We start from the raw sequence: 24697 nt of genomic DNA on the forward strand, positions 1-24697 counted from the left end.
CTTTTTGAAAAATTTCATGACGGTCGGTAATGCATTATGGACCATGTGTAAATCAAGACCAGGATACAAGCTCCACAGTCGCCTGATTAACAGTATGTACACTTCGATCACATAACAATGAGCTGCGATGAGGTTAGCTTTGCTGTAGAAGGTTGCGGCCTGTCTTCATCCTACCTCGATCAGCTTTTCCGTAAGCTCAAAACATTCCCCCTTTGCGTCCTCTACCGTACTCTGTTTGGGTATTTTCCACAACCCGCCAAATCCCATTTCAGTAAGCTGGCTATTTAATGACTGCATGGAGCCCATTGCTTGGGCATATTTCTGATCGGACGCAAGCGTTCGAAGTAGTACATGAGCAGCTTCTAAGGCCGCCGATTCCTGGCTGTGCAGCAGCACATCGTCCAAAACGGATGGTAAGGCCCCACATCTACATGAATGTTAGCGTGATTATGACAACAAAGTCTACCGCGGTGGGCTTACAGGCTCGTGAAGACGAATGGTCTGGCTTCGGCGAGGGAGTTGAGCCAGTGAAGGCTGCGTGCTTGTGCAGCATCCTCCAGGGAATGGAAATCGACAAGCTCCATGGCTGAAATTAAAAGGAGGTCCTTATCTTTCATGTTGTCGACGCCCTGCACGCCACGGCTGTCCAGAATATCAGAAATGGCTTCCGGCTTCAGGTCGGACCACCACAAGCTGTCCATGAAATCTTCCTGCATGCCACGGGCTAGCAGGAGAGCCAGGTAGGGGGACCCATGAATGGCATGATTCGGACTGCCTGGGGCGGGATCCTCAGATCGAGATGTCATCTCTAAGAATGAAGACAGAACCTGAATTGCGGTTGGTCTGGTTGCTGTGTCTGTGAGACCTCGGACGAGACAGGCACAAACCGCAAAGTGGAAGGTATCTTCTTCAAAACGAATCCCGTAGGCATCATCCAATGGCAAAGCGGCATCTTCTAACTGGCCTCGACATTGAAGGAGGAGAGGGACCATTCTATCTCCTCTCACATTGCCAATTGTGCCAATGTTCGTCAAAATGGCACCCAGAAATTGCGCTGCGCAGTTGAAAATGGCAGCTGGTACAAGACGCACAAGTGACATAGCCAACCAGAACAATTGAAGGCCATATCTCGAGGAGGATGGTAATTTGGCCATCATCTTGGACAAGGATGTAATAATGGAAACTAGCATTTCACTATTTCCATCCTCACCAAACTGGCTAACGCTATTTCGGAGGGCTACCAGGACTTGGTATAGTAGATCATCGTCCACTTCTTCCCTTGCCAGATATCCCATTACTGCAAATGCCCTTGGCTGAACTGCAGGGTTGTTTTGGAATGCTGTACTAGCCACGAGACTCATCCATCGAGCACGCCAGGCGTTGGCAATATCCATTGACGGAGCGGCTATCAAGCAGACCTCAAACAATACAGACGTAAGATTCTCCGTTGAGGCCAGAGCTGGGCCTGAGTCAAAAGACGTCGATACTGAGGCCCCGTCCCTTGCCAACGACGTTGGAGCAGTGAAAATGTCTCCTCTGGTGTCGCCAAAGACGTCCAAAATTGATCGCAGCCGGACCAGTTTTGCGTCATCTATACTGAATGAAGCGCATATTGCATGAATTGAGTTAATCAGCAATTTGTAAACAAGCAATCGTACCTCGCTTCCCCCGGTGTTAGCCAACATTGTGACGACGTGGAAAATTTCTGGAAGAAACATTTGGGATTGCACTCGACTGTCAAAAGACAAGCCTAAGCAAAATTGAAGCAGGATGCAGATTTCTTCCCAGACAGAACTGTCCTGGAGTAAGCGAGTCGGGCGTAGCGATGACCTGTTAAGAGCCTTGCGGAGGCGAGAAATGATTCTAGCCCGCAAGGTAACAGTGCCAAGTCCAACCATGACCGAAGACAGTATTTCTAAAGTGTCTGCCCCGTTTCCGTAACTAAGCGCGGCCTTGATAAGCTCATCCGTAAAAATTTCAAGGAGCAGCTCATCTTGTGCAATACATGGCCAGATGTATTTTTCCAGACAATATGTCAAGTTTTGGTCCAACACAGATATGTCTATCAGCTTTCGTAGAAGGGATGCAACTTTGTCTCGTCCTTTGTCCCCGTCTACCTCAACAACTAGAACTGCTGTGCGAAGGCCGGGAAGCCAAGGCGCCACATATTCCAAGCTAAGGGGTTTTTGTTCGTCAGGAATACTATCCCAGCTTACAAAAAACTCGGTCAGGAAGTCCGATGTGAGTTGGGGTTCGGCTTGAGCTAATTCTCGACTAATATCTACGATAAATCGTGTCGGCTCAAGAGGAACAGCCAAATCTATCAGGCACGTAAGTATGTATATGGAAGACAAGCGAATGATGGCTAGCTCGTGTTACCTCGATTGCAAACCAGTCGCCCGGAAACACCGAAGTCGAAAGATCGGCACAATGCCCCAAGGAGGTTATAAGAGGCTAACCGAAGGACATGATATGGGCTTGACAGGTTGGTAAGTGCCAAATTGAGCATGGTCCCTGGGACATCTTGTGGTCGGACGAGCCTTTCAACGGGTTTTACCATTCTGCTGTCCTTGCCGTGTATTGTCTTGGCTCCACGAATAGTCTGAAGAATGTCCGCTCTCTTGGAGCTGGTAAAGAACATGACAATCTTACCCCCATCAGCTCTCAGTCCAAAGTTAGAATCGTCCTCTGCTTGTGGGGTTGAGGCTTCTTCTATGTCACTAAGGCGGAAAATATCATTGATGACACTGCTAAGGCGAAGACCAGATAGTACTTCTTGCTTCTTAACGGTAGTTATTTGAAGAAATTGGCTGCCAACTTTGATCACGACCTCAACTTTCCCTTTGGACTTTGATAATCTTGTGATGGTCTGAAACATGTATCGGGTTTCTGTGACCACGCTTATAGTTTCTTTGGGAAGATGGAGTTGACTCAAATGGAAATGGACCTGCAGATCCTGTAAACTTCCGATCAAGTAGTATTCTACATTATCCGGATGAAAGACACTCGAATCGTCGCGAGTAGAGTTGCGAAGGAGTCGCCGGAAACACCTCCTACAATAAAACAGAATTAGAAACTGACTGTCAAGTGGGTTGGTAAAGGCAGTATATACTTACTTGAAAGCGCTATTCATGTTGTATATGTATATTCGGGAAAGGTTTCGAGACAGCTCAGAAGGTGTTAGGAGATCTAGCTTGGAAAAAAACTCATCGGAAGGCTCGCTTCGTCCATTATAACACGTTGCATCAATGAACAGCCCGAATGGCTCGTGCCAGAGTCGGCTGGCTATCTGGGATTGATGTTAGCACAGTAACGCCCGTGGTCAAAACATGCATGATGAGCTTCTCTTATATGCAGCAATGGAAGCGACTTACTTTTAGATAACAATATAAAAGTGTATCATAATCGATGCTTTCGTTTTCGATATGCCGTAATATAACGCACACTATAGAAAGACCGTCCTAAACCGCTGATGAGCAGAAGAAGCTCCAGGAATGGAGAGGACGGTGAATACCTTGCTTTCACCGCCGTCATACACCGCCCGAGAGGTCAAAAAAGACTCCGCACTTCTAAAAGCATTTCGTAACATGAAGTTTTGAAATCTTGAGTACAAAGGCGGCGTATTGCAGGATATCTGAGGCCTATTCCAAGAGATTGCAAGGGGCGGCGGCCCGAGATTGCTGATGAGATCCCGAAGTGGTTCAAAGACTGACGGTGGTGTCCGGGCAATCTCCACCGGGGTTCGCAGATGTTCTTTCCTTTCTCTTGAAACAAGTGTCTGACGCAAATGATCCCAGTGATCATACAGAAATCGGTGCAGTGATACGCATGAGCCGAAGTCAAACATGTCAATCGCCGGGGGAGCGACATCAGCCTGCCTCGTGGACACCTACAAAAATGTTAGAACAGTTGACACATATCGCAAGACACGCAATAATTTTCTTACGGAGATGTCCCGCAGGAATCCAGTGACCAAATGTATGTTCTGGACAAGGAAGGGGTTCAAGGGAAACATGTAAGGCTCTTTTGTTCCAAAAAGAACGTTATTGGCCAGGTTTTGGATGATTTTTGCGATGAGTAACAGTCCCCGTCTCATTTCCTTGGTCGGTGCCACTGACACGAGGCCTTCAGCTTCGGGTGCTACAATGGCAGGACAGAAAAAGCGGAGGAATACAAAAGCTCCCACGGCAGTATACTTTGCATTGGGAAAGCGAGGAAGAACAGCATCAGATATCTACAAGCTGGCATAAGTCATCGTGCACCGGCTTGTTGTGTTACCAGTCTTCTAGAGGTCAGTACTCACGATGCTGCATATCCTTCGAAATGAGCTCGGAACATTTGATGTTGAAGCGCATATGTCGTCCATAAACACCTTAGCCACGATCTGAAGTTGCGCAGCATTCTTTTGCAATTCGCCGGGAGTGCTCACCCTGGCTGGGTCTAGTTCTAAGTCTAGGTCGTTCGATGTCAGCATGAGCCTCTCGAGAACTTTTTGCAGCGTCGTCCTTAAATATGATGCTCCTTTCCATTTTGCATATACAGACAGCATCTTTGTAGCGACGCAAGTTCTCCGCAAAATTTCGGGTTCGTTCTCTGAGTCGGGATTAGCTGAAGTTGGGCGCATTTGCTGCGGATGAAACGAACCTGTTTGCTCTACTTCTTGGCGAATCAGAGCCTCGAACAATTCGAAAGTGAGCCCGCGTTGTTCAAAGACGGTAAGGAGGCATATCGTGAGCTCGTCAACTTCCGAAGCTGGGCAAATAGCACTCATTGATACCGAAAGCGATAGATCGGTTGTCAGTAACTTTTTTTTAAAAAAAGTGAGCTTACATACTGTGGCAAGGCCTGACAGGGTAATGATTGACAGTTGGACCTACATTTAAAAGTTCAACATATTTATCACTGACAGCTGCATCAGTCAACGAGCTGAATTCTGTTCCTTGCGTAAGAATGTTACATAGCACACGGACAAATGCAGCGCGTATATCAACGTTTTCATGATAGCCGATATTTAGAGAGTGCTTCAAGCCAACATCAATGTTCGCACTGAGCAAGTTGGAAAGGATAGTGATAACCATATCGGCATTCGAGAGGCCTTCCTCGCGATTGCCCATCAGGGGCAGTTCTTGTCTGCTCATTTCCTGCGTCTCGTAGTTGAGAAGCGACAAGAAGCGGTTGAAATATGTATGAAACATTTGTGACTTGAGTTCACTCATCCCAGCATCCGATTGGCTATCAGCTGGCTGCAGCGGGAGGCGAAATGTGAGATCACCAAGTGTCCTGAGGCAAGCCTTGTCGAGGTCCTTTTGTACACGCCGAAATTCATCCTGTCTAGGGCCATTGCCCAATTGTTCTTGTTTCAAAGCATGCGGCCGAGCTATCCAACCAAATATATATTCTAGCAGCTGGTTTCTAATGCGAATGTCGTCTCGCAAGTTGAGGTGTTCCTTGCGTTTTGTGACTGCTTCGCACAAATGACAAATCTTGACTTTGACACGTAGCGTTGCCACTCCATCCAATGCGCCATCCAAGAATTTCGCAAAACTCAATGTAAGAACTCCGAGGTGGACTGATGAAATAGAACCCAAGTCAGATGGACTTTCGAGCTTCTCAACCATGATCTTGAGCAAAGACGCAGCTTGTTCGGCAAATATCACCTCATTCTCCTGGCCTTTATCAGGGGATGCGAGAACCCCGGCTAGCAAAACTTCCAGTTCTGACTCCAGAGCCTTAAAAAGCGGCGCGTACAAGATCGAAGAAACCTCGGTGGATAAGACCTCTCGCATTGCCTCACGCACTTTGATGTTATTGCAACCCAGAAGTTGGATGCTGAGTCTTAGAAACCTTGACAAGAGAGGCTCTTCATGATGTTCGGAGGATACCCGATCAATCCAGTTCAAGTCTCCAATTGCCTCATCCAATTTGGTGGCGTATCCATAGGTGCATATGCCACCCAATGATGCCAAAAAACCTGATAGATTTCGCCACTCTGATAGCATTCTATCGTCTACACCGTCTGCCGTAGCCAGAGAAACCTCCTTGGACAGGTGAATCCATTGTCCGAAGGCAGTTTCCCAAGCGTCCACGATGCCTTGCGTTGGCAGTCGAATTTGTCTAAGAAATCCCCGCATTCTCTTCTGAAAGGCGACAAGACCGGTAAAATGGAAAGCTGGCGAAGAAAGTTCCTGGTAAACGAGTTGGTTGCGATAAGTTGAAGAAAGCAGCTTTGCAGAGTCAGTATATTCACCGACATGCGTACATTCGTCCACCAAGAGGCCGATACAGATAGTAGCCAGTTGACACACGGCAATATTGGGAGAACAAATAGATATCAACAAAGTTGCTTCCAGTTTCGAAGCCGCCAGATGAATATCCGGCACATCCATGGGAATATGGGACAAAATCTAGGGGGAATGTCAACTCGAGTCTGTTATGGAAAGCAGGGAGGTGTGTTGACGAACTGGCATGCCTTTGAGAAGCGCCGACCTTGCGCCTAAAAACTCCCGAAGTTGCGTTATGGTGGAAAGGCTGATGTCCTTTTCAATTTCTCCGCATAGCTCAAGAAGGATTGACGAACTGCGTCGCTGTTCAGCATCATCGAACGATAGTTACGGTACCCCCAGGGCTGTGGGCGATTGGAGTGCTCTGCTCACCTTCGAATCCAGAGGTTTTGTCCCAGTTCTTCAGTTGCGCCACAATATTCAAGTTGAGAGGTGCCCACCGAGTCTTTGTTCATAATGAAGAGCTTATTCGCAACCTTTGTGGCTAGCTGACGAATGGATTGATCCCGAGAAAGGACGCAAAATAAAAATGGCTTAAGAAATGCCATGCCTGCGGTCTCACCAGACAAATCCCGAAGCAGAGGGCCAGGGGAGGCATAGAAATAGCGAAGAATTTCCAAAATTTTACGGCTGCCATCTTGTGACAACTCATGTCTTGCTTTAAAGAAGTTCATATATTCGGACTGCAATTCTTTATTAGTACTTTTTATTGCTGTATTATTGAACTTGGTTTTATCATACCTCAAATTCAGATCGGATAAGAACAAGAACACTTGTCTGTAGTGCTGTATACTTGGCCGTTTCGGACCGTCGCGCAAGTCGCGCAAAATATGAACATGCTTGAATGACAGCGATCTTGAAAGAGTTCGGCGCAGGTGGAGAAATACATGCTTTCGTAAGTGTTTCAACGCTGCCGTCTAATCCAAGATGAGCGAGACTAACAAAAGCTCCTGTGATCATATCCTGGTCAAACTGTGGTGTTGCAATGTTGGACTGGGAAAGGCTGAACACGGATTCTCGGATTTCATCTTGCACATCCATAGCATAACTGACCAAGGCAGAATCGCTCTCAGCCTCAAAATGTCTAGCTGCTCGAAGAAGGCTTACTAGGCAGTACGCTGCTCGTTCATTCCCATTCCGAAGGCCTTTTCTGAGGCTATCCAAAAAGGACACCTTCTTGATCAGGTTATTACTCTTCGCTTCCCTCAAGTTGCTTGCCACCTCAAAAACGTCAGGAAGCAACAATAGGAGGGTGATCTGCAGCGGGTATAAGACTGCTCTCCGACGACCGTGATCTATTCCTGTCTGTGTCATGTCGAACAGAGTGTCGCCACCACCGTCTAATCTCCTTTGCCGTGAGTGTAATCGAACGAATTCATCAGGGCTTCTATCAATCCAACGAGTGACGAGGAGCGGAAGAATCACAGCTATTGTACACTGACAGGATTTGCGAAAGTGTAAGTAGCTGGAGCATATTTCTTGAACGAGGTGCCCCAACTTAGCGCTGTCAATCCAGAAGAAGGATAGCAGCCTCAATGTCACAAGAGCTGGAGCATCGACATCTTGAGTATGCCCCTGATTCGCTAAACTTCCTTCGGGGAATACTGTTGTTCGGATATTATATATAGTATTCCTGACATAATCGAACGCAACAGGCCAGCTTGAAGCCGACACGTATTCGACGATCACTTTGATGTGAGCATCGAATTCTACCAGACATTCGGCAAGACATTCAGCCTCTATTATCTGCTTGCTGGCGTTCTGTGCCGTTATCCCATCAGATCGAGGCACACAAAAGTTACGCTCCGACACTTGATCCAGGAGTGTTTGAGCAGGTAATATATAATCGTCCGGGATAGGTTCCAAGAGTTGTGTCAATGCATCGAATATTCGGCTAACTAGATTCTTCCCAAGGCGATTATTCGGATCAGTCGAATTGTTCTTCCCATCCCAATTTGCGGTACAGCTGTCAGCAGCAAGTGACAGAATGTAAAGCTCTGATTGTAGAACATGTGATGGGTGAGCAGCCACAGAGGCAAATGGCCGCGCTAGATGCTCGAGAAGACTTAGGAGTGATTCAATGACAATGTTGATCGCATTCCTACTCAAATCTACCAACGTGGCTCTCGATATCTTGAGTATATCATCCTCACAGATCGGATGGCCGGTCGAGCCAGTATGATGTGGTAACTAGGAGCAGGCACCACCAGGTCAGCGCTTTTCTCAGCTGCATCGTGATACTATGGTTTCTTACCCGCAACGCAATTCTGTCAACCAGGCACCCGACTAGTACAGAAGCATCGCTATTCATAGTTGCCATAATACCGCGCCTGTGCACGAAGACATGACGATTTGAAGAACCATGAGAGAGAGTCATAGAGCTTGAAGCTTTGGTGGGGTGACTGGGCATACGCCGCCGACGAACAGCCGGCCTGGTACGGCTCTAATATTAATTAATATTAACATGCCAATTTTTAATAATTTTTTTATCGAGTTGTTAATAACAATATTAATTTAGGTTCAACGCATCGCGATGTGCATGACTTATTTAGCCTGTAAATGAGAAAAGAAAAGGCAAACGAACACAAATAAATATTTACACTAAGCTTTCTTGTAAAATACATTAATTTTAATTTAGTATAGGCGCAGTCAAAAAAAGCCATTCACTAAGTAAATAATATTTAATTGTGTTTTTTTTACTTTATTTGAGGTTTTTTTTAGGGGGTATTACTGCCAATTAAAAAATTATTGCGCTTATATAAAGAATCCCCCAGCGGTTTAAAAAGAAAAAAAGTTTTTTTTTTATTATTATGAAAAAAATAACCCACTAGTAGGTGTCATAGTTTTCCCCCTCATTGCGGAGGGAAGAAAAAAGTTATTAATTTTTTTTGGCGTTAAAAATCAAATAGTTCTTGGTTTAATATAAATATAAAAAAGAAGCACACATACGCGTATCGCGGGCGTCATTTATTTATCACGATACATTATTTTTTTTTCCCCACTCTACCTACTTTTTTTTTAAATTATCGCGCTTTCTCTTAATTTCTAATTAACCGTAGTTTCGCTCTGTATGATATGATTATTGGGCTGTACCAGGCCAAGGGTTAAAGAGACTAGAAAAACCCGTATTATTTACAGTACCTAAATCGAGGTCGGTACGTATCTTTGTGGATTAACAACACAACAACATGCGCACGCCGCCCCCGGCTTACGCGAGGGCTTCCGTGACGTTGCTATCGGACCTAGTTTCCTTTATTGCGGAGTGTGATCGCGTCTCTAAATCCAAATCCAAATCCGACAGCTGCTTCAAGGACCATGGAGAAACGTACTCCTCTAACAGATGTTGGATCGCTTGATGCGTCAAACCACGACACTCCTTCTCAGACACTAACGCCTCCTCCGTACTCAGGCCCGTCGTCTTCTGGAACCGAGGGACAAGTCGACGATGGGATTCCGACGGAGCCTTTGAAAGGTATACTTCGATATCCAGGACTGCCTAAACTGGACTATAAGCTTTATTCGCCTCCCTTATTTAAGCTTTCAAGTGACTCAATCACCTTGTCCTCAAAGGCGGAATATTTGTCTTCAAACGCTGCGGCACTTGTGTCACTGATTCGTGCACAATCGACGGTACCCCCCAAGCCTCAGATTCATGTTCGGGGCAGTCGTGGTCGCCGGATTGATTTCGACATCAAGCTCAACCTTATGACCCTGTTAGTGCCTGATGACGAAAGGCTGCGCATGGACTATATTCGCTGCGTTGGGGAAGGCGAGTTGGCACATCGTGGAGGAGCTCGACCGGATGTGCTCCCAGAAGTTGGTGAAGGTGGACTGGAAGAATGGTGTCGACGATTTGTTCAGGACACAGCTACAGTGAAAACATTTTCTCTGGATCGTGTTGTTGCAAATCTTGATGTGGGCTGGATAGAAGGTCAACTACGGAGCCTCATTGCAACTCTCAAATATCGAGGTGCTGTTGACGTGACTTTCCTCGTCACTCACAGCCGCGTGTTGGTACAAAATCCCGACAGGGTGAATCAGTTCTTCACCAACGTCACCAGTCTGTTTTCAGGTAAGAATAAGTATGAGGTGATCAAGTCAGTGTGGCCATTTGCGACGACGAAGAATGGTGAACCAGGGCGAAGATGCATCGTTCAGAGCGAGGAAGTGTGGTGGAGAGAATGGAAAGACCCTATTCGATATGCCATCTCACAAAAGCGGCAGGGCTGGGTCACAGTTGAGGACAAGCTAGAAGCAGTCATGGAAGGCAAAGGCAACCAGACCGAGTCTATTGATTGGGGTCCTGACCAGTACGGGGCATCTTGAAGAGAGGTGGCAATGCCTGTTGAAGGCAAGAAGAGCTGCTGTATTGTATGTATTAGAAGGCTTGCATGGCATGGCATGGTTCATATTGCTACATACTTAAGTATGTATTCTAATGAGGTGCACCGTGCGCAATGCAGCAGGATACAGCAGCAGGCAAGCGACATATATTTGCGTAATGTATAAAGAGTAATCTTGTTATCGTCCTACGCGCGCGGTCCCTGATTCTGGTGACAGTCTCCTGGCTCATTAGCATAATAAGACGGCTCATTGGATTTTTACTAATTGAAGGCCTGTCTTGTGATAGTAGTTCAACTGCTTTCACCAGAACCAGGACCCGCGCGTGTAGAAGTTGGTTACGTGACTCTTGCTCGGTATAAGTTGACCCCGCTGACTCAGTTGGCCAGGCCCCCCGGACTCTATGTCACAGGGAGAGAGAGGTCAAGGCTGGTGGGGCCAGGCTCATTCGCACTGTCTTATTGTCAACTTCGCCTCATCCAGGTGGCCGGTGACTCAACAACCATAGCACATACATTTTATTCATAACTCGGTGATGGAAGCGTGCCTACTGAGATGACTCATGTAGCGAGCAATGCGGCTTTCGTGGGCGGTAGCGAGAAGTCCTAATCGTGCAGAGGTTTTAACCTAATATTAAAATGTGAGGATGGAAATAACCTGCAGAGAATCGTACATGCCATTTCTTCAGCACGACCGCCGCCTAGGGCTGACTCTTCTCTAATTAGCCAGGCACGGCATTGCCTCTCATGAGGTTGACGAAGTATCTAGTAGCCAGGATCCAAATTTAAAGAACCTAATTTTTATTCCATCATGCAAGCGACATCAGGAGAAACAACTTCGTTGCGGAGCTTCGCCAAGTTCTTGCCATCTCACGATACGGCCGTCTGCTTGATCCCCCCGAAGAATTTATGGCCATCAATCAATTCAGTACGAAGACTTTACGACAAAGCATTTGAAAAATGGCCGCCACACGTCAATTTGGTCTATCCGTTCGTCGGGCCAGAGGTCCTTTCCGATGCCGTCGACATGTTATGCCAGATAGACTTGGCAGCTTTGGTACCGAAAACGATCAGTTTGCAGGAAGCAGACTATTTTACACATCGAAATGACAACACCCTCATACTCAAGCCAGGGCAATATGGGCCATCAACCTTCGCAGGTGAATTGGTCAATGGCCTTCGCCAACAAATCGGCTGGTTAGCTCTAGACAGCTATCAGCCGCACATGACTGTCGGGCAGACTGAGGATGCCAAGTCTGACTCGCACAACTTCCTGCTCAATAAGGCGCGCCTCTTAACTCCAGTAAATTGGGAGATCGAACAGCTTGCTATCCTTGTGCGAGATTCATCACGGTCCATGCGTCTTTGGGGCTATGTAGACATTCAAAACCAACAATGCCATCAATCGCCATCCCTGCTGGGCTTTCAACTCGATGGAAGCAGCCAGGAGACACAAAGTCAGACGACATTTGCGTTTGACTCGTCGACTCTCTCCTGGAAAACTGCTCTTCCATCAACGCCACCACCAGATTCGATCAGACAACTGGTTGTTGCGTCTTACAATGTTCTTGCCGAATTTGAATGGCCATCCGATACAAGCAGATACCAGGGACTCGTATCTACCATATTGTCCGAACGCGCTGCAGCTGATGTATTAGTTCTTCAGGAGGTCACGGACCATTTCCTTCCGTATCTGCTTCAACATCAGGGTGTATGTGCTAGGTACCGATTTGCCACACATGGGCCGCCTGGTCAGCCTGGTCACGGGCCACTACCAAACTTGCTCAATATTGTAGTTTTGAGCAAGTTAGCTTTCAGATGGAATTACGTACCATTTGCCAGGAAACATAAAGGTGCCGCCGTTGTCGAACTCGCCGTCTCTCACCAAGACCCGCAGATGATTTCCAATCCACAGTCTATAATACTTGCAGCTTGCCACCTTACTCAAGGGTTGGCAGACGGCGCGGTAGTTGCCAAAAAGAATGAACTGCACAAATTGATACACCATTTATCTACAGAGTTTCCCAATCACCCGTGGGTTATTGCCGGGGATTTTAATCTAGCGACATCGGTTTTCACCATTGATCAGGCACGGAAAAAGGGGCAATTGTCCTCTCGCGGATACCAATCTCTCTGTGAGATAGATTCCATGTTCGCCAATTACGGCCTGCAAGACGCATGGCTTCTCACAAAGTTGCGCTCCGGGGTTTCACGAGACACGGTCGGAAGCTCTCAATCTCCGGAAGAACTATTCGAAGGCGAACAGGGGGCTACTTTTGATCCTACAACAAACCCCTTGGCAGAAAAAGCAGTGGGAGGCAATCTAAACAACCGGCCGCAGAGATATGACAGGATTATATTCAACGGTGCCCTTTCTTTGGCTGCCTGCGGGTTCAACACATTCGGGTGGCCAGTATGCGATACTGGGGATGGGCAATCCGTAGCCAGCGACCACTGGGGCATCCGTTGTCTCTTCAAGTATTTGGAAAGGGATGCGAATTTTGCCGCCCAAAATGCTAGTAATTCGGTACTGACGAAGTTTCGCAAATCTCCATCGTCCCTAGGCGATATCGGAAGCTTGAAACACTCTTTGATGAGTCTTGGCTGCTTGCCAACTCAAGCAGACCAGGAGGATCGAAGCAAAGCTTTCCAGCTCTTACAAAGTGTCCTGTGCGAGCCGAACAAAAATCAAACCAGACATCAGCTGCGAACTGGCCCTGATATGGTGCTTATCCCAGTGGGCTCGTATGGCCTAGGTGTCTGGACTCCAGAGTCTGATGTGGATTGTTTGTGTGTAGGGAACATAAGCGCAAAGATATTTTTCGCTCTTGCTATATCAAGACTCAGAAGAGCTAAGAGTAGGGGCATCAGCATCCTTCGCATAGTCCGTGCCAAGACGGGTATTATGCTTGAACTTAGTATCTTCGCGGTTAAATTTGATCTTCAGTATTGTGCTGCCGCTCTGGTTGCCGAGAAGTGAGCATAGTCTGCTTGCAGAAACTTCCACTCATAGCCCGGGCACAATCTGCTAACATATGATAGATATCCTGATATTATGAACCACCCAGCCACTGACCCGGCGTTCAACCTGCCTGCTCAAACATTATCTAAGCTAAAGCCAGCGCGGGATCTTGCCTATTTGAAGAGATCCATTCCTGACATGGCAAAATATCGCATTGCTCACCTACTTCTTAAGGCATGGGCTAAGTCCCGAGGGTTATATTCCTCAAAATTTGGTCTGCTTGGGGGGATTAACATATCTGTGATGCTCGTGCCCATCTGCAAACTACTAGCATATAATGGGGCAAACGTAGGAACTATCGATATCTTGACCACATTTTTCCATCACTACCGAAATTTTGACTGGAGGAGGAACATGGTATTCGATCCGTTGTTTCACGGTACTATCAAGTACCACCGCACACAGCGAGAATCCATGTGCCTGCTGGGCTGGCATACACCCTCTCTAAATACAGCGCTCAATGCTTCATATTCTACTATTCACACACTTTCTGCGGAACTAATGCGAGCCAGTGATCTCTTGTCGCAGGAAGGGGTCAACTGGGATACATTCCTGCGCGGAACGCAACCACCATTGTCATTCCCTGAGCTTACAGCTTGTAATGCAGCGAGCTTTTTGGACGCATACAGGAGCTATGTCAAGATTGATGCGAGCTATTGGGGCTCCTCTCCTAGCAAAGGCAGGAGGTTCGTTGGCTGGTTAGAATCCCGGTGTGTCATGGTCCTAGTTGGTGAGTTGTTTTGCCTAGGCTGCCAGCTACTCTATCCTCTTCGGAAGCTAACTATTTCATCACGTAACAGACATGAACAGGAAGCTTACAGATCTCGTGGCTCGCATTTGGCCCGCAAGATTCACTCTAAACGCCTCACACAGCACTGCTGATATTGGAAATGAAGAGTTCAACTATACTTATCTGATCGGCTTGACATGGCAGCATGACGACATTGAGAACAAGTCTAGAGAGGACACTCAACACGCAGAGAAATCACTCAGTTTAATTCTCAGGGACTTTGAGAATCGCCTACGTCGTGATCAGAAATACTTCGATCCTTGCTCTTGCTGGATAATGACATCACTGGTCAATGCCCACGGCGTACGGCAGTTCCAGTTAGACCCCCGACCGTGGAAGGACGACAATGCGGGAGACACAGACTCTGAAGAGGATTTGGAACTTGTTGACAACGAGTCTGATGATGGCAAAGAAGAGCCGAAGGCTGGAGCTGCAATGTCCCTGGCAACGCCGAGTTCGGACCCCGTATGGCGCAAAGCATCACCGTCGGTTCTCAAAGCAGGTGGATCAAGAAAGCTTCGGACTGCAGCAGATGTTATGAATCGCCTACGCTGGGACTCTGCAATGGACGCCAGTAACTATTTGGTTGGCTATGAGGACAGATTCACGGGAGCCAAGGAGAAGGCCTTGGAACAATGGAAAAGCGAGCAAACCGACGAGGAATTCATTCCTCAGCATCGCATTCTATATTTTAAGAGAAAGACGGACGGCTTTTTTGTTTGGGAAAGAAGCACGAGGATTGATCACATCTTTGGCAGTGGAATGTAATCTAAGAGCGTTTCTTTAGCTAAGTTGGAGCCAGTAGAGAGATTGATATCGGTAGCGAGTTTAGTGGCATTTGACAAACTAAAGAGGGCATCACCTTTGTCGGTCTTTTTTCTTTGGGAGGCCGACCAAGTGAAACGCCACATTAACCATTGCGATTCTGTAAAATATTCATACAGATACTGATATTAGGCAGAAAGAGGCAGAGGCTTAACAAGGTTCCATGAATTTGTCAATCACGTGCCCTTATCGAGCAGTTCATACACTTAAGACTTATGCAGATGTGAGGTTAAGTTCGCCTCTATGCCTGCCACCCAAGGAATAAAACTTCACTTATCCGGGGAACTCATGCATTTGAGCAGACAACAATAAATGCCCCAAAACTAACAACTCCAGAAGCGCAACGCGAAATGGGTGAGGGAAGGTCGGTACACCGCTACGAGAAACACGCAATGCGTTTCCAAGATGACCGTTACTCTATCGGCCGAGAAAGTCGCCTTCACCGCCCTTGAGAATTTATTCGTCACCTTGACGAGAGGTGTGCTGTTTGGGAATACAAGCGAGCATGCACAATCTCCCTTTTGTTAAGCTGCACAACCAAGAGATGAATGCCAAAATTAATTTCCACACCTCATCAGGGACTTGTCAAGATGCAAGACTAAGAAAAACAGACGCAATGGATGACTTGTCGTATTTTACATACTTCCCTTTGCCCTTGTCAATATCATGATATCGGTCCCAAAACCTGTCATACAGTGGTTGCAGCTTCTGACGGATATCTTTGCCGAACATGGACCGCACGTCAGGTTCCATACTGTAAGATTTGTGCCTGGCAACCATTTCGTCAAATGCAGCATTAAACTGAGAGAACTTCTCCTTGATTTTGTCCTTATCTTTGCTACTAAGGCTTTTGATGACCGAGGCTGAGTCTGCTGCCTGGCCAGACGTGGGTCGCTGAGTGCGATTGGTGTGAATTGTATCGAATAGATAGACAGACAAATCTCTGCAAACATCCGTGTATGCCGCTGTTGCCTTTTTGCGCCACTGGTCCAGCACTTCGAGCCGTGACTGTAAAAGAGGCCCGAGATCTGAATCTCGTATCATCCGCTCAACTGTTACAACGCTATTGGCCAGGAACACCCCTGCGACGGATTTACCACGAAGCAAAATTTTTGCTTTCTGGTCTAACGTAGACAAAAGGGTATCGATAGTGTCCAGACAATAATGCCCAAAAATCTCTCTCCCATCCGCACCGATATCAAAGGATGCGAGGCTCGGGATGACATCTGCGGATCGGCCAGCAGACGCAGAACTCGACTTCCAGCCTCCATCGCCAAGAGAGATCATGATACTAGAGATTGGACGGAGAAACTCCACCATGGCCTGCAGTCGTTGCATCGTGTCTGCCACGAGGGGTATGGAAGCACCATCAGAAGGCAGTGTCTGCAAGCCGCCAGCCTTTCTTTTGGTATCCTCCAACAGCTCGGAAAGTGATGCCTTGGCGGTTTCCCGTACGGGTTTTAGCGCTGCAGCCAGAGAAGCTTTGAGTTCCCCCGTCCTTGTCTCTAAATTCCCTAGAAGGCCCGAGAGAATTTCGGTTATTTCATATGCCAAATAGCAGTCAGTGCCGAGATGGCCTTTGATGTGAGCATTGAGTTCTCGGACAGTACGCGCAAGCTCGGACAATGCTGCCTGGCAAGTGCCTTGAAATACCGGTCCCCAGTCTTCGCGCTTGAATATGCTGCAAATATTGTCATACTCCGATAGGAAAATAGCTTCCATGGCCTGGGCATACGTGCCAATGCCATTGGTTCCCACCCTATATATTGCGCCGGGATTCTTTTTCTTGGCTGTATTCACACTCGCGGCGGCCAGGTTGGCAAGAGATGACGACAAATACGGGCCACGAACTTCGGCATATATCTTCGACGCCGGCGAGTCGTGACCGACAGGCTTCTGGCCGCCAGCTAAGTAGGCATAGACGAGGCCCAATCGAGCAATCTTGTCTTGGGGTAAAACTGGGAATGGTTTATCTTTTGTAATGTAATGTAGAGGTTCGATGGATCTAGGCGTTTCACCCCGTAGAAGCTTGTCAAAGTAGCTCTCTAGTTGTGAGTTGCCTGACTTTATGAGCCGTGTAAGATCAGTCATTGTGTGCTGGTTCGCTCTCAAGTTGGATGCTTGCATCTCTCTGTGCGACTTATTGAGTCTCTTCAACGAGGCTAGGTAACTTGACAACCCGGCCTTATCTGGCCCGGCACGGATAATCTGCTCTTCGTTATCTTTACTATCGGCAGGTTGGCGTAGTCGATCGATGGCGGAGAGAACAGAGTCAACATCTGCTTCAACTTAGTGCATGATGCAACAGAATATCAATAAGTCGGGCCATACTATTTCCAAGTAGCTGTAAACGTCTGGTTTCGCTACTAAGCGGACCAGCAACATCGCGGACACTCTGGCCAGAGACCTCCAGGCGACCGAGGCTGGCCTGAATCTTCTTGGTGAGCTGCGTGGTTTTCTCCAGGCGAGAGTTTAGGACATCGACCTCAGCTCTCGCCTCTTCATCAAGCGTGTGATGGGTCATGGTCGAGAGACCCACCGCCATAGTCAGTGTTGATTCAGGCACAACTGAAGAAGAAGGTAGACCAAGGCCGGAGTAAGAATCGAGGGCTTCTGCGATATACGAGGCATGTGAAGGAGACTGGTCACGCGCACTAGTCCACCTAACGCTGGCTGCGCTCGCTTGTTGGTGCTGGTTGACCAAATTGATCATTGATGTTCCGTACGGAGTAAAAATGGCGGGAGCTTAACGATTTGACGACTGACACACACGATGACTGGTGAGCATACCCTGCCCCACGGACGCCCTGGTCAAATGTACATACCTCTAAGTACCTAGGTAGGTACTCTGTACCTGTATGTACTCTGTACATGACACCTAGAGGACGTAAAGTTCTGGAGCTCTTAGCCTCATTCCGCGCGTCTCACCAAATCCCTGTCATCCGGCCAACCCTCCCAAAGTCAGCTGCGGCATCGGGGGACCTCGAAAAAAAAAAAAAACAAAGGCTCACCAAACACCTCGAGTCACTTACACCCGGCCACTGCCCATAGTCTGCAGCTATTCGTGTACTCTGTACTCTGTACACCACGTACTCCCCACTCACTGGTATTGACTTCTTCCAACATTGGGCCATGACGGAGGTGTGAAAAGCTGAGGGAATAAAGAGACCTCGGCGCTTCTGCAAAGAGTCAATGCAGCTGCAACACGCCTTAGACGTGCCCAGTTGACCTTCTCCGCCCGCCTCTTGCGGAGACCCCAAATCCTTTCTATTAGCAGACCCTGCCAGATCCAACTACCTACGAGAATCTGTGTCCTGCTGGTGCTCTATCTTGCGATGCGAACAAGTTCTTTTCCTGCGTCATGGCTTGGGGTTGTCTTGGAAACAGCATCTCTAGCGGGGGCCATGGGGTCCCTACGGTACTAAAGATGTATCTATTTAATCAACTCCGCGGCTGGCAGCATCAACGATGCCGGTGCGGTGTTGCGCCTCTTCTAAGCATGATACCAAGCTCCATTTATAGATGCCGGCAAAGTGACACTGTTCGTCAGCTATCAAGTCCATCTGTATCCCGAGCAAAGAAACAAGCTCTAGACAGAGTGAGGGCTTCTCCCTTTGTGATAGAGACATCTGGTCCCGTGCTAACAAGTTCGTGTCAGGATGTCATTGTCTCCGTGCTCGAGGCTTCAGCAACGCGGCGAGATGCAAAAGGCTACCTTCAAAAATATGCCTCGAAGAAGCCTATTTCTTCAGACCTTTCCAGGGCCAGTGCGAAGGATAGTGAGGCCGTCACGGCGAAAGGAGATGGCCTTGAGCCTGTCAATGTTGCTATCGTCAAACTGCGATTACCCCAAGAACTATCCCCAGACGCTCTATATGGCATTGCAAGAACTTTGTCACAACTTCGAGTGCTTGGCCTGCTAGCTCTTGTGGTTGTGGACTGTGGCATTGCAGCTGATCGCCAAACATTTGACAACGAAGCCTTTCGGCTTTGTGAAGCGATTGACTCGTTTGGCAGTCCAGGTGCTAAATTAGCCGACCATGTGTTTCTGAGACGACATACAAACGACAACCCATCCGTAGTGCCTAAATTCCGCTGTGGTATGCGTGTTGAAGACCTGGGTTTGCTTAATCGAGCGCTACAACGCGGCATGATTGTTGTGGTTCCGTCGCTAAGTAGACAAGATGAGATATCTTCACCGATACCTGCAGAGGCGAACGAAACAACGATTACTTTAGCCAAATTTCTAACGGGTCTACAGCTAGATGGTATGAACGGCGAGTCAATAGACGGAGTAGCAGAGTATTTACGACCAAAAAGGATTGCGTCTGTTGAGCGAATAATTCTCCTGGACCCTGTCGGTGGAACTCCCATGGCTCTCCGGCCCGACGTTTCACATAGGTTCATAAACCTTGAGCAAGAGTACGGAGAATTGATTGGTAGTCTGAAGAGCGGCGAACGCATAACGCGCATTGCGAATGTCCAAAGTCACATCGCAAACCTGAGCTTGGCAAAAGACGCTCTTTCATTGCTACCGCCGACTTCATCAGCTCTTATTACTTCGCCTCACGCGGCTGCCAATACTAGGTCCGGTATTTCATCAAAACTGCCCATTCGCGCGTTAGGGCACCCACCTTTTGGTTTTGATAATATGGTCACATCCCGAAACCAAAAGAACCCGTTACTGCACAACTTGCTGACAGACCGTCCCGCTTTCTCTCCGTCGCTTCCTCTGCAACGAATTCAAGACGAGACGCGTGGATGTCTACAAAATGCGGAATCCGGGTCTGCAACATTAGTCAAGCGGGGAATGCCAGTAACAGTATATCCGGACCCAAGGGTTCATCCATGGCAGCCCCCAAACCCCGGTTTGCCTCGTCTCCGCCTCACGGACAACTGCATAGACCTCCCTCGACTTTTTCACCTAATTGAAGACTCCTTCAACCGAAAACTTGACGCACAACACTACTTGAAACGAGTGAATGAGAATCTGGCCGGCATTATCATTGCGGGCGAGTATGAGGGCTGCGCCATTCTAACTTGGGAGCACCCCGAGACTCTTGATGAGCAAACTGCGTATGATTCTGGTCGATTTGTTCCATACCTGGACAAGTTTGCGGTTTTGAAAAACCGGCAAGGTAGCAGTGGAGTTGCTGACATAGTCTTCAATTCCATGGTACGGGATTGCTTTCCGAGTGGCGTTTGTTGGAGAAGTCGAAAAAATAACCCTGTCAATAAATGGTATTTCGAACGGTCTACGGGGACATGCAAGCTTGCGGATTCGCACTGGACGATGTTCTGGACGACAATTGGCCTTGGAAACCGGCATCCAACCTTGCAGGACTACGAGTCTGTATGTCGAGAAGTTCGGCCATCGTGGGCCGAAAATACGCATACCTCGGACTAATAGAAGGTTGTCTTCATGGAATAGAAGGATAGCATGATTGGCGTTGAATGTTGCCTGCTTAAATTAAGTGTGCCGGTCAACGGGACAACAATTTGTGCTTCTCGTCTCTGATATCCTGCAGGCAATGCGAATAATCTTTGGAGTTGACTCCTCGGCTAGATACTATGCCTCCTTAGAGTACTTGCAATAGATATCTGCTACGAGAAGTGCGTAGCGGAGGGTTGTGGAGCGTATTCTTCAATATTGACTCAATTCACTGTGTCACGATCGCTTGATGAAGTGTTGGTGCCATCTGGTGAGTATACAGAGCAATAATAATAAGCTGTAGTCAACTGAGTTTTGTTTTTCATCTGACCCCCCGCCAAAGGACCCAATTAAAACTGTGATGTACATATTGTCACTATTCTCGTCACTATCACAGCTTCATCCCGCCGGTTAGCCAGTGACAAGATCTGTCTCGTACCTAGGTAGGTACCCATGTTCTTACCAATCACGTGCTAGGCCTCACCAAGCAGTAGATACCTATACTCGCGCGGCCCATAATTGTAGTGATAACATAAATGTTATAAGGGCCCTCCGCGATGGGGATAAACTAAGTCATAGTGTTATGTTTTTTTACCTAGCTCCTCGGTGTTTCACGCGTCGCCATGCGTTCAGTGTTATTCCCACAGCTTGTTACAGTCTCAGAACCTGGTACGGCTGACATAATGTGTTACTAGTAGGCTCTCAGGAGTCACGACTATCTAGCCCTTTTTTTTTTTTTTTTTTTTCATAATAATTTAAAAAAAATAATATATTAAATTAATTAAAAACAAAAACAAAAAAGGCTAGATAGTTATAAATATAAGGTTAGTGGTAGTCACCAAAACACACACCCCTTACGCCTCCTAGTAGGTTAGTCCTAGCAAGCACCTGTTAATTTGGGTTAATTTTGTCGCATAAACCACTTAACGCGCCTGTCACGCGTCACGCGTCAACGTCTGTCCCACTTCCTGCAAGTACACCTTTCTATTCCAGTGTTTTAAACGACTCCTAAACTCATATTTCGACGTCATATATTTGTTACTGGAACTGGTAGCACTTCATTATGGACTCCTTTATGCTCGACGATGAAGGTGTTCGCGATCGCATTCGCCAGGCGGAGGACTTTTTAGATCCCAGTATGTCCTGATTTGACAACCCTGCCTCTATTCCAGAAGCTTTCTTCCACGCCGCTGACCTGATAACGCCCAGGTGATCCTCATGCACGGAGCTACAGATCGGACATCATTTTGATGCTTCAGAAAAACCAGCGTCGCCTAACCGTGAACCTCGATCATGTTCGCGACCACAACAACAAGCTTGCTCAAAGCATACTCGATCAACCTTTCGACTATCTCCTGGCCTTCAACCATGCCCTGAAGAAGATCGTGGAGACCGTACCTCAAGCGCGCCCAGACCAGACCGCTAAAGACACCGTATACTACTGCGCCTGGGCGGGGAGCTTTGGTCTCAACTCGTGCAATCCCCGAACACTCTCCTCGCACCACCTTAATCACATGGTGTCCCTGGAAGGCATTGTCACTAGATGCTCCTTGATCCGGCCAAAAGTTGTCCGCAGTGTACATTACAACGAGAAAGCGGGAAAATTTCATTTTAGGGAGTACCAGGATCAAACAATGACGAACGGAGTTACTACCTCAAGTGTATACCCTCGAGAGGATGATGAGGGCAATCCGCTCGTAACTGAATACGGTTTTTGCACGTACCGGGACCACCAGACAGTTTCCATTCAGGAGATGCCAGAGCGCGCCCCGGCTGGCCAGCTGCCCCGTGGAGTTGACGTCATTCTAGATGACGATTTAGTCGATCGAGTTAAGCCAGGTGACCGGGTTCAAATTGTTGGCATCTTCCGCACTCTAGGCAATCGAAATGCCAACCACAATAGTGCGCTATTCAAAACGATGATTCTTGCCAACAACGTTGTGCTCTTGTCCTCCAAGTCAGGTGGCGGCATTGCGACAGCCGCCATAACGGACACTGACATTCGAAACATCAACAAGGTGGCTAAGAAGAGAAATCTCTTGGAACTTCTCTCTCAATCTCTCGCTCCAAGCATATATGGACATGATCATATAAAAAAAGCAATTCTTCTCATGCTGTTGGGTGGCATGGAAAAGAATCTTGAAAACGGCACCCATCTTCGAGGCGACATCAACATTCTCATGATAGGCGACCCTTCAACAGCCAAATCTCAACTATTGCGGTTCGTCCTTAATACTGCCCCGCTCGCAATTGCTACTACTGGCCGAGGGTCCTCTGGCGTCGGTCTCACTGCAGCCGTCACAACAGACAAGGAAACGGGAGAACGAAGACTCGAAGCCGGCGCGATGGTCATGGCTGACCGTGGCGTTGTTTGTATTGACGAATTTGACAAGATGTCGGATGTTGATCGAGTCGCCATTCATGAGGTCATGGAACAGCAAACGGTGACTATTGCGAAGGCCGGTATTCACACTTCACTAAACGCTCGTTGCTCGGTTGTCGCTGCTGCAAACCCGATATTCGGTCAGTATGATCCTCATAAGGATCCGCACAAGAATATAGCACTCCCTGACTCGTTGTTGTCGCGATTTGATCTTCTGTTTGTGGTAACCGATGACATTGAGGATACAAGAGACCGTCAAGTGTCGGAGCATGTGCTACGGATGCATAGATATCGACAAGCGGGCACTGAGGAAGGAGCCCCCGTTCGGGAGCAAATGTCACAAAACCTGGGAGTCTCAGCCGATAGCCAGGTAGGACCACAGCAGCCGACAGAGGTGTATGAAAAATTTGACGCCATGCTTCACGCTGGAGTAACCCGCACGTCTGGTCGTGGTTCAGCCAAGAAGCCGGAAATCCTGAGTATTCCGTTCATGAAGAAGTATATACAATATGCGAAGACTCGAATCAAGCCTATCTTAACGCAGGACGCTTCAGACCGTATAACGGAAATATACGTTGGTCTACGAAACGACGAAATGGAGGGCAACCAGAGGAGAACGAGTCCGCTGACAGTTCGAACTCTGGAAACAATTATCCGCCTTGCCACTGCCCACGCCAAAGCCCGCTTGTCAAGCAGGGTCGAAGACCAAGATGCTGCGGCTGCGGAGGCTATTCTCAGATTCGCCCTCTTCAAGGAAGTTGTCGTAGATGAATCAAGGAAGAAAAGGAGACGGACGCAAGCTGTTGAATTTGCATCTTCAAGTGAAGACAGCTCCGATGATGGGGATGAGAGCGAGGGTGAAGCAGCCAATTCTAGGGGAGCCCGCTCAACAAGGAGCGCAACAAGGGCTATACATCCAACAACTCGATCCAGGACAGAAGTTTCCAGAGCTATTGATGGTGATGGTAACGGGTCTGTGTCAAATAATGGTAACGCTGCAGTTGTAGACAGTCTATCAACCCAGCACACGACTCCGCGCCGCTCTGGACGCAGTCGTGGGTCAGCGCTTGATACATCCCAGTCACAGACATCATTTGCATCGTCTGCGTCTGCGTCGGCGTTGTTGTCACGGACGCAGGAAGACAGTCAAATTGAGCAAGATCTCGCCTCTGAGGCTGCAGGGCTAGTGATCGATGATGCCGCGCCAATCGATACCCGCCGTGTGGCAGTTTTCAGAACAGCCCTGGGTCAGCTTCTGAATTCCGATTTGTTCGAGGACGATTCCGCAGCTCTAGATGCTGTTATTTCCGCTGTAAATCGTAAGGTTTCGAGCGGCGATGGTGGTGCGTTTGAACGGGCTGAAGCCGTAAAAGCTCTCAAGAAATTGGAGGAGGCGAATCATATTATGTTTGTGGTCCCCATGTCTAGAATTTGTGTTCTTGCACCAAACACCAGCTTTAGGCGACAGCCGTGGCTTCCTTGCCTTACAGAATTCAGGACATTGTACGACATCCATTTGATCCAGACTAACGAATTCTTTTGCTTAGGTTTGCGGATGGTGAACTGGTTTACAAGATTTAAATTTCAGGGTATGGTGGGAACATGGGAGATTGATGGCTGACGTG

At 47.8% G+C, this 24697-nt stretch overlaps 6 protein-coding genes across 6 annotated transcripts; 4 read left to right on the forward strand and 2 right to left on the reverse strand.

The window, feature by feature from the left end:
• Positions 1 to 107: 107 nt before the first annotated feature.
• MAA_05291 (ras GTPase-activating protein) lies at positions 108 to 7595 on the reverse strand (the record flags this gene model as incomplete). Its single annotated transcript, XM_007823289.2, has 14 exons — positions 108 to 122; positions 175 to 427; positions 481 to 2320; positions 2380 to 3053; positions 3117 to 3285; positions 3371 to 3461; positions 3515 to 3889; positions 3947 to 4234; positions 4304 to 4593; positions 4645 to 4804; positions 4878 to 6404; positions 6462 to 6576; positions 6654 to 6964; positions 7023 to 7595. 14 exons carry the CDS (start codon positions 7593 to 7595, stop codon positions 108 to 110), a joined length of 6681 nt encoding a protein of 2226 aa, XP_007821480.2.
• Positions 7596 to 9596: 2001 nt separating this feature from the next.
• On the forward strand, positions 9597 to 10607 carry MAA_05290 (uncharacterized protein; the record flags this gene model as incomplete). The annotated part of the gene is made up of 1 exon (XM_007823288.1): positions 9597 to 10607. One exon carries the CDS (start codon positions 9597 to 9599, stop codon positions 10605 to 10607), a length of 1011 nt encoding a protein of 336 aa, XP_007821479.1.
• Positions 10608 to 11432: 825 nt separating this feature from the next.
• On the forward strand, positions 11433 to 15201 carry MAA_05289 (DUF455 domain protein; the record flags this gene model as incomplete). The annotated part of the gene is made up of 3 exons (XM_007823287.2): positions 11433 to 13597; positions 13664 to 14373; positions 14444 to 15201. 3 exons carry the CDS (start codon positions 11433 to 11435, stop codon positions 15199 to 15201), a joined length of 3633 nt encoding a protein of 1210 aa, XP_007821478.2.
• A 642-nt stretch (positions 15202 to 15843) lies between these two features.
• MAA_05288 (exocyst complex subunit) lies at positions 15844 to 17971 on the reverse strand (the record flags this gene model as incomplete). Its single annotated transcript, XM_007823286.1, has 2 exons — positions 15844 to 17537; positions 17590 to 17971. 2 exons carry the CDS (start codon positions 17969 to 17971, stop codon positions 15844 to 15846), a joined length of 2076 nt encoding a protein of 691 aa, XP_007821477.1.
• A 755-nt stretch (positions 17972 to 18726) lies between these two features.
• Positions 18727 to 20689, forward strand: MAA_05287 (acetylglutamate synthase; the record flags this gene model as incomplete). The annotated part of the gene is made up of 3 exons (XM_007823285.2): positions 18727 to 18732; positions 18917 to 20611; positions 20669 to 20689. The coding sequence occupies 3 exons, from the start codon at positions 18727 to 18729 to the stop codon at positions 20687 to 20689; spliced, it is 1722 nt and encodes a 573-aa protein (XP_007821476.2).
• A 1063-nt stretch (positions 20690 to 21752) lies between these two features.
• Positions 21753 to 24653, forward strand: MAA_05286 (DNA replication licensing factor mcm3; the record flags this gene model as incomplete). The annotated part of the gene is made up of 3 exons (XM_007823284.1): positions 21753 to 21825; positions 21899 to 24575; positions 24620 to 24653. The coding sequence occupies 3 exons, from the start codon at positions 21753 to 21755 to the stop codon at positions 24651 to 24653; spliced, it is 2784 nt and encodes a 927-aa protein (XP_007821475.1).
• Positions 24654 to 24697: the final 44 nt, after the last annotated feature.

This window comes from Metarhizium robertsii (assembly GCF_000187425.2).
Source record: "Metarhizium robertsii ARSEF 23 chromosome Unknown MAA_Scf_2, whole genome shotgun sequence".
NCBI lineage: Eukaryota > Fungi > Ascomycota > Sordariomycetes > Hypocreales > Clavicipitaceae > Metarhizium > Metarhizium robertsii.